The 10,000-nt window shown below is 33.6% G+C and overlaps 1 protein-coding gene across 2 annotated transcripts in view; it reads left to right on the top strand.

Annotated features, from left to right (window-relative positions):
• acss1 (acyl-CoA synthetase short chain family member 1) overlaps nt 1-10,000 on the top strand; it is a 58,231-nt gene that overhangs the window by 6,009 nt on the left and 42,222 nt on the right. For both annotated transcript variants that reach the window (XR_008396948.1, XM_017476889.3), the window contains exons 3-5: nt 7,090-7,289; nt 8,900-9,075; nt 9,869-10,000. The exon at nt 9,869-10,000 is cut by the window's right edge and continues 21 nt beyond it. Coding sequence is in view for 1 of the 2 variants with exons in the window: in XM_017476889.3 (XP_017332378.1) it covers nt 7,090-7,289; nt 8,900-9,075; nt 9,869-10,000 (508 nt within the window). In the remaining variant the exon portion in view is untranslated. The remainder of the gene's footprint in view (nt 1-7,089; nt 7,290-8,899; nt 9,076-9,868) is intronic.

Genomic DNA, 10,000 nt, shown 5'->3' with positions numbered 1-10,000 from the left:
GTGTGAGATTTACAGTAAACTGTCTGGATGTGCACGTGGACCCATTCACACACCCATTCACACACCCATTCACACACTACGGACACTTTAGACACGCCAGTCAGACTACCATGCATGTGTTTGTACTGGGGGAGGAAACCGGAGTACCCGGAGGAAACCCCCGCAGCACGGGGAGAACATGCAAACTCCACACACACACACACACACTCACACACACACACTCACTCACTCTCACACACACACACTCTGTTACACCCTCACACAGTTTACTGAGATCTCGTACAGTGTGATGAGGAATAATCTTAAATAATCAGACGGAGTAAAAGCTGATTACTGCGGCGGAGTGAACGGACTGACGGGGTAACGTGGTATCAGCTCTCTGGAGATGTTTGGTTACACCGAGTTCAGGGCGTTACTGCTTGGGAAATTTTGTGAAATCCAGTTTAGAGAACTTACATGAAATGATGAAATGTTGCTCAGGAATAAACCTCTTCATTGTGTGCATAAGAGGATATAACGTGTGTGTGTTGTGTGCTTTAGTATTTTGTGGTTGTAGTGTTAGTGAGCCATGCTAGCTGTTAGCTGTGCTGTACCAGTCATAGTGTATATTCTGAATATTACGTATTTGTTTAGATCTGATTGAATAAAGCCCGAGGAGACGGTGGTGAGGAGAAACTCCGATGTGAGACGATGTGAGATGACGATGTGAGATGTTGTCAGACAATGTGAGACGATGCGAGATGATGTGAGATGACGATGTAAGATGATGTGAAACGATGTGAGATGATGCGAGATGATGTGAGATGACGATGTGAAACGATGTGAGACGATGTGAAACGATGCGAGATGACAATGTGAGACAATGTGAGATGACGATGTGAGATGTCAGACGATGTGAGACAATGTGAGACGATGCGAGATGACGATGTAAAATGATGTGAGACGACAATGTGAGACGACAATGTGAGACGATGTGAGACGATGTGATAACGACCGTTACTCATTACACTTTGTATGGCACCCTAAAGTTTTCTGCAGTGGCTTATGAGGCGATATCGCCATCTACAGGGTATTGTAGGTACTGGAGCTTGAGGCTGCTCCTCTAGCATGTCCAGTGGCAGTACAGACGAGCATACATTGCTTTATTTAAATGGAGAGTTTTTATTTGTCGGTGTACAGAACGTCTAATACAGGATGCAGTGTCTACTTGCCACGAGCCACCGAAATAAATTCCTTTAAGAAATCAATGTGAAATCCTCTGTTTCTTGTTTTTCACTGACGCGTCTCGTAGGTGGTGAGACAAGTTCCATCTTTACGCCTACATTACACAGAGATAAATACTCAAGTACTTCACAGTCAGATATCTCTACTTCCGGGGATCTGTTCACCTGTGTGCCTTTTAACTTGTTCTTGTTCGTTTGTGCAGTTTGTTTGTAAACATTCTCCTGATGGTGGACAGAAAGGTGGAGTGTGTAGGTGATAATTATACACACTGAGCTAAAATTATATATAACATTTTGTTTAAATTGGTTATAATGAGGTTTACTGACACACACACACACACACACACACACAGTTTAGAGAATAAATACTAAATTAAGAAACACAGCTACTTTTTTCCATCACATCATCATCTGTTCTTTCTCTCACCCTCTAAACACTGGCCTGATCTACACACACACACACACGCACACACACACACATACACACAAACATGCACACACACACACACACACACACACACACACAAGCACACACAAATACCTATACACACACACACACACACACACACACACCTATACACACACATGCACCAGAGTAAGTAGAGGCATGTGTTTCATTTCAGCCCGAAACAAGGACGGTGATTTAAAGTCTAATTCTCTAGTGACCCATAAACCATCTGCTAATCATTCCTCACTGTAATAACATAAACATTTTACTGAATAATAAATCAGTGTGGAAATGTAAATGAACACAAGAGTTTAAAGTGGAGATGGAAGACAACAAGCAGGAAGACAATAATCGCAGCGCTCTGCGGTAGAGAAGTGTTTGGATTGTCTGAAGGTAACGAGACATTAAAATATTACATTCATTTCATCCCACAGCCTGGTTCACAGATTATTGTTTATATGAAGGATCAAATGTCCTCATTCTTACTCTTTCTGCTGTGTAGATTAAATTATAAATTATAAATAACTTCACACACACACACACACACACACACACACACACACAGAGGTTTATTACAGTTCACATGTAAAAGAACACTGAGCTAAATAAACATAAATCTGCTTGTTCAGAGAGTGTGTGTGTGTGTGTGTGTGTGTGTGTGTGTGTGTGTGTGTGTGTGTGTGTTGAATATGTGTCCACGTGGCACGTGAAAAAACTCAATACATCATTAGCAGCACAGAGGAACGGTTTCTTACTTATATAACATCTCATATCATTCCAACATCTGGAAGTCATCAGGAACAGCAGGATACAGAGGACCTTCTGTACAGAATATATCTATATCTCAGGCCTTTAGGTCCAGCTGGGATTTTACATCTCCACTACAACATTACTACAACATTACTACACCTCCCTTACAACGTCCCAGTGCTCTCAACGACTTCAGGCCTGTGGTCTTAACGTCACATGTAATGAAGCCCTTTGAGAGGCTGCTTCTGCAGCACCTCAGGCCCATGGTGCGTAACTCTGCCTGGATCCGCCTCCGTTTGTATTCCAGGCTGATATTGGAGTGGATGATGCAATCATCTCCGTGCTTCAAAGAGCTTACACACACCTGGAGAGGCCACAAAGCACTGTGAGGATCATGTTGTTTGATGTCTCTAGTGCTTTTAACACGGTTCAGCCACTCCGGCTGTAAGTGATTTAAAACTTAAACTATGGACGGCTCTGCTTTGCACTTTCAAACAAAATGAAAAAACCTAGGAGTTATATTAGAACGAACCACATGAAACCTTTCCCGTTTTTACATGAAAATGTTGTTGTGGAAACGGCTCCTCACTTGTTCTGGTCCTGCTCAAAACTTACAACATAATTAATTAATTATTAATTAAAGCCATGACGTCAACCTTAGGGATTGGACTAGACCCCTGTCCCTCAGGAGCTTTATTCAGTGTTCCATCAAACCATCTGAATTTACCGAGCAATACATTTCATTTATTTTGTACGTCTTCGACAGCTCAGAGGTGCTTACTTTTACACTTTTACGCTTTTACACTTTACACTTTTACACTTTTACGCTTTTATACTTTTACGCTTTTATACTTTTACACTTTTACTCTTTTATACTTTTACACTTTTACACTTTTATACTTTTACACTTTTACTCTTTTATACTTTTACACTTTTACACTTTTACTCTTTTATACTTTTACTCTTTTATACTTTTACACTTTTACTCTTTTACACTTTTACTCTTTTATACTTTTACTCTTTTATACTTTTATACTTTTACACTTTTATACTTTTACTCTTTTATACTTTTATACTTTTACACTTTTATACTTTTACACTTTACACTTTTACGCTTTTACACTTTACACTTTTACACTTTTACGCTTTTATACTTTTACACTTTTACTCTTTTATACTTTTACACTTTTACACTTTTACTCTTTTATACTTTTATACTTTTACTCTTTTACACTTTACACTTTTATACTTTTACACTTTTACGCTTTTATACTTTTACACTTTTACTCTTTTATACTTTTACACTTTTATACTTTTACACTTTTACACTTTTACACTTTTACTCTTTTACTCTTTTACACTTTATGCTTTTATACTTTTACTCTTTTATACTTTTACTCTTTTATACTTTTACACTTTTACGCTTTTATACTTTTACACTTTTACGCTTTTATACTTTTACTCTTTTATACTTTTACACTTTTACTCTTTTATACTTTTACACTTTTACTCTTTTACACTTTTACGCTTTTACTCTTTTACACTTTTACGCTTTTACACTTTTACACTTTTACGCTTTTATACTTTTACACTTTTACACTTTTATACTTTTACACTTTTACGCTTTTATACTTTTACACTTTTACGCTTTTATACTTTTACACTTTTACGCTTTTATACTTTTACACTTTTACTCTTTTATACTTTTACACTTTTACTCTTTTATACTTACACTTTTACGCTTTTATACTTTTACACTTTTACTCTTTTATACTTTTACACTTTTACTCTTTTATACTTTTACACTTTTACACTTTTATACTTTTACACTTTTACTCTTTTATACTTTTACACTTTTACACTTTTATACTTTTACTCTTTTATACTTTTATACTTTTACACTTTTACACTTTTACTCTTTTATACTTTTATACTTTTACACTTTTATACTTTTACACTTTTACGCTTTTACACTTTTACACTTTTACTCTTTTATACTTTTATACTTTTATACTTTTACTCTTTTATACTTTTACACTTTTATTCTTTTATACTTTTACACTTTTACACTTTTACACTTTTTACTTTTAAACTTTTACACTTTTATACTGTTACACTTTTACTCTTTTATACTTTTACACTTTTATGCTTTTATACTTTTACACTTTTACGCTTTTATACTTTTACACTTTTACTCTTTTATACTTTTACACTTTTACGCTTTTATACTTTTACACTTTTACTCTTTTATACTTTTACGCTTTTATACTTTTACACTTTTACGCTTTTATACTTTTACACTTTTTACGCTTTTATACTTTTACACTTTTACGCTTTTATACTTTTATACTTTTACGCTTTTATACTTTTACACTTTTACTCTTTTATACTTTTACACTTTTACTCTTTTATACTTTTATACTTTTATACTTTTACACTTTTATACTGTTACACTTTTACTCTTTTATACTTTTACACTTTTATGCTTTTATATTTTTACGCTTTTATACTTTTACACTTTTACTCTTTTATACTTTTACACTTTTACTCTTTTATACTTTTACACTTTTATGCTTTTATACTTTTACTCTTTTATACTTTTACACTTTTACGCTTTTATACTTTTACTCTTTTATACTTTTACGCTTTTATACTTTTACACTTTTACGCTTTTATACTTTTACACTTTTTACGCTTTTATACTTTTACACTTTTACGCTTTTATACTTTTATACTTTTACGCTTTTATACTTTTACACTTTTACTCTTTTATACTTTTACACTTTTACTCTTTTATACTTTTATATTTTTACACTTACGCTTTTATACTTTTATGCTTTTATACTTTTACACTTTTATGCTTTTATACTTTTACACTTTTATACTTTTACACTTTTACACTTTTATACTTTTACACTTTTACACTTTTACACTTTTAAACTTTTACACTTTTACACTTTTATACTTTTACACTTTTACGTTTTTACACTTTTTACTTTTAAACTTTTACACTTTTATACTTTTACACTTTTACTCTTTTATACTTTTATACTTTTACTCTTTTATACTTTTACACTTTTATGCTTTCATACTTTTACTCTTTTATACTTTTACACTTTTATTCTTTTATACTTTTACACTTTTACTCTTTTATACTTTTACGCTTTTACTCTTTTATACTTTTATGCTTTTATACTTTTACACTTTTATGCTTTTATACTTTTACACTTTTACTCTTTTATACTTTTACACTTTTACACTTTTACACTTTTATACTTTTACACTTTTACACTTTTAAACTTTTACACTTTTACACTTTTATACTTTTACACTTTTACGTTTTTACACTTTTTACTTTTAAACTTTTACACTTTTATACTTTTACACTTTTACTCTTTTATACTTTTATACTTTTACTCTTTTATACTTTTACACTTTTATGCTTTCATACTTTTACTCTTTTATACTTTTACACTTTTACGCTTTTATACTTTTACACTTTTACTCTTTTATACTTTTACACTTTTACACTTTTACTCTTTTATACTTTTACGCTTTTATACTTTTACACTTTTACTCTTTTATACTTTTACACTTTTACGCTTTTATACTTTTACACTTTTACGCTTTTATACTTTTACGCTTTTATAGTTTTATACTTTTGCGCTTTTATACATTTACACTTTTACTCTTTTATACTTTTACACTTTTACTCTTTTATACTTTTATATTTTTACACTTATGCTTTTATACTTTTACGCTTTTATACTTTTACACTTTTATACTTTTATACTTTTACACTTTTACTCTTTTATACTTTTACACTTTTACACTTTTATACTTTTACACTTTTATACTTTACATTTTTATACTTTTACACTTTTATACTTTTACACTTTTATACTTTTTACTTTTAAACTTTTACACTTATACTTTTACACTTTTATACTTTTACACTTTTATACTTTTACGTTTTTACACTTTTTACTTTTACACTTTTACACTTTTATGCTTTTATACTTTTATGTTTTTACAATTTTTACTTTTACACTTTTACACTTATACTTTTACACTTTTATACTTTGTGTATTTTTACACTTTTTACTTGTAAACTTTTATACTTTGATACTTTTACACTTTTACACATTTATACTTTTACACTTTTATCCTTTTACACATTTTCACTTTTACACCTTTACACTTTTATACTCTAACACTTTTATGCTTTTATATTTTTACAATTTTATACTTTTAAACTTTTACACTTTTAACCTTTTGTGTTCATGAAAGTGATAGAAACATCAATGATGTAAAATAAAAACAATGGTAAACATTTTAGAAAATTGTAATACAAATTCTAATGATAAAAATACAAAAAATAAAAATAGTGACAGTGTTAATATATTTCACAGAATGTAAAGTAATATACTTTACAGGTGTTACAGGGTTTTATTACAAAAGTTTTACCGTGTTAATCTACTTAGTGTCTCACATTATATATAAATAATTAACACCGATGGGGTTCAGCTGAAATCTCATATCTACATGATTCTTATTTCTTATGCTGAGAGGAATGTTAGCACGTGATAAATTAGCATTAACGTGTTTAAACTGAGTTTATTGTATTCCTCAGGATGTGTAACGTGCTGTGATCTGGTCTCTCCTCAGAGAGCTGCTGGAGATGACCTGCCGGTTAGCAAACACGCTAAAGAGCCATGGTGTGAGGAAAGGAGACCGCGTGGCCATCTACATGCCCGTGTGTCCGATGGCGGTGGCGACCATGTTGGCGTGCGCGAGGATCGGAGCTGTTCACACTGTAGTGTTTGCTGGATTCAGCTCCGACGCTCTGGCAGGCAGGATTCAGGATGGTGAGGACACGGGGAACGGGACGAGGGATTTTACTTTTATACTGCACTCTTCTTTTGTCTGTTGTATGTTTATAAACATTTTATAAATGTTCAGGGAAACATGTTGTACGGACGTTAACATAATCCATAACCCCCCCATTCGTGTGGTGTAACGGGGAACGTTGGTGTAACGTCACAGCAGAAACCTTTCAGAACATTCTGGCAAAGTTCTGTGTTAGCGCTGATCGTAGCGTAATGGCTAAATTCCTGTACTGGTGAAGAACATGTTTCCTCTGCTCTTAAAAACTTCAGGAAAAAAGAAAAGATGTTGTGAAATCCAGGTCTATAAGGGGTTTAAATGCTTGGTGTGATTACTGTGTACATACCGAGTCAGCATTTTCACACACACACACACACACACACACACACACACACACACACACACACACACACACACACCTCCATGACTGAGTTATATCTGTGTGTGTGTTTCCGTCCTGTACAAGTGCAGATACTTTATAGTTTTTTTTTTTTAACTGACCTTGTAGCGTTGATAAGGAAAGTCACACAGCAGCTCTCAGTCCTCTTCACGTGAATATTTAACCCTGAGATTTAGGTTAAGGTGGAAAACATAAACATACACAACTCCTACACTGTGTGTGTGTGTGTGTGTGTGTGTTTTACAGTAAAATACTGAGTGACAGGATGGTGTGATGAAGTGGAGTTACTGTGACCCTGAAGCTGATTATTTTCCTCTAACAGCGCGTCCCCAAGTGTTTTATTCCTCTCACACCACAGCACCTCACCCACGATTTTATTTATTATAGAACAACACCTCGTACTTTTTATCTGTTTATAGTTACATTTAATGTTGGAAAATCAAGTTAGATCTCGTTGATGTTCCTTCACCAGCCTCTCTTTATTCTCTCTTTATTCCCTCTCTCTATTCCCTCTCTTTATTCCCTCTGTCTATTCTCTCTCTAGTCTCTCTCTATTCTCTCTTTATTCCCTCTCTTTATTCTCTCTCTCTATTCTCTCTTTATTCTCTCTCTCTATTCTCTCTTTATTCTCTCTCTTTATTCTCTCTCTCTATTCTTTCTTTATTCTCTCTCTCTATTCTCTCTCTCTATTCTCTCTCCCTATTCTCTCTCTCTATTCTCTCTCTATTCTCTCTCTTCATGTTAATCAGACAGTAATCTCAGTGTGTGTGTTGGAGTGAAACAGTAGAGAGTGTAAACTCTGTGCTGAAGATGTTGAAATTAAAGTCACAGCTTCACCTCTGACTGTTCCACAGCGCTGACACTGGAGACTCCTTCCCTACACGTCACATAAACACCTCTTTACAGAAAACTTTTGTAATTTCTGTTTGTAATACGATTACAAACGTTTTTAAACAGTGAGCGTTTGTGAAATGTTAAATTAATATGTTTGAATTTTTGGACTGAAGAAAATAAAAACTGTGAGAATTCGAATATTTTTAATGATAATTTGAAAACAATATTTAATAATGTTTCTGTTTATATGATCAAATAAACCTATCCAGCTCTGCTTTTAATACTCAGTTCTAACACTATAATAATACCTGGTATTATCTCTCTCTCCATCTCTCTCACACACACGCACACACACAGCTGAGTGTAAGGTGGTGATCACGTGTGATCAGGGTGTGAGAGGTGGACGTGTGATCAATCTGAAGGCCACGGTGGACGTGGCAGTGAAGTCCTGTCCCTCAGTGAAGAGTGTCCTCGTGGCTCAGAGAACCAATCACAGTGTGCCGATGGGGGAACTGGACACGCCCCTGGAGGAGGTGAGGGCGGGGCTTATTAATCTTGTTAAGTAAGCGTGTCAGAATAAATTTCACTGTTTTAATGCTGTCTAAATGTAATATTTATATATTTACATACATTTTAATGTTTAAGATCTCAGATTCTAATTGTAACAAGTATGTTTTATAAAAGTCCTTTGATCGATCAGGGTGTCATTAGAGGTGTTCTTTAGGCATGTATAGGGTCTATACAGTGGCAGGATCTTATACACTACGTAGGGAGCATGTGTAGTGAACAGGACGTCACTCACTGTGCGTTAGAGGATTATATAATAAACATATTATTATTCCTGAATCAGGACATAGTGAATATGGTATATATTTTAAGGACACTACTATTTTTTTATATTTGTTATTCCCATCTTAATATTCATTATGCGCTTGTTAATATTCATTACACCATTGTTATGAATCACATTTAAATATTTAATATCTGAGTGATTTAAATTTGAATGTGATTATTTTAAAAGGAGATTTGTGGTGTTGTTACTGATTTATGATTTTTATCCTATCTGAGATATGATATAACCCGTTGAGGATCATTAAAACATTGAATAATTATCAAAGGCTGCAATATTGTGGAAATAATGTCATGTTCCTTTGAATATCTCTACAAATATCTCCTGTAATAATGCCGTGCTTCTCACTCTTATTATGAACCATTCATCACCCGAGAAGTTCCAAATGATTATTATTATCATCATTATTATCATCATTATTATCATTATTATTATTATTATTATTATAAGCAGTATTTACATGACTGTGATTACAGGCGATGGCGAGGGAGTCGTGTGTGTGTCCTCCGGAGCCCATGGACAGTGAGGACATGTTGTTTCTGCTCTACACGTCGGGCAGCACGGGGAAACCTAAAGGCATCATACACACTCAGGCTGGATACCTGCTG

The sequence above is a fragment of the Ictalurus punctatus genome, chromosome 9 (genome assembly GCF_001660625.3).
Source record: "Ictalurus punctatus breed USDA103 chromosome 9, Coco_2.0, whole genome shotgun sequence".
Taxonomy (NCBI): Eukaryota; Metazoa; Chordata; class Actinopteri; order Siluriformes; family Ictaluridae; genus Ictalurus; species Ictalurus punctatus.
This window is presented reverse-complemented; position numbering and strand designations above follow the sequence as displayed.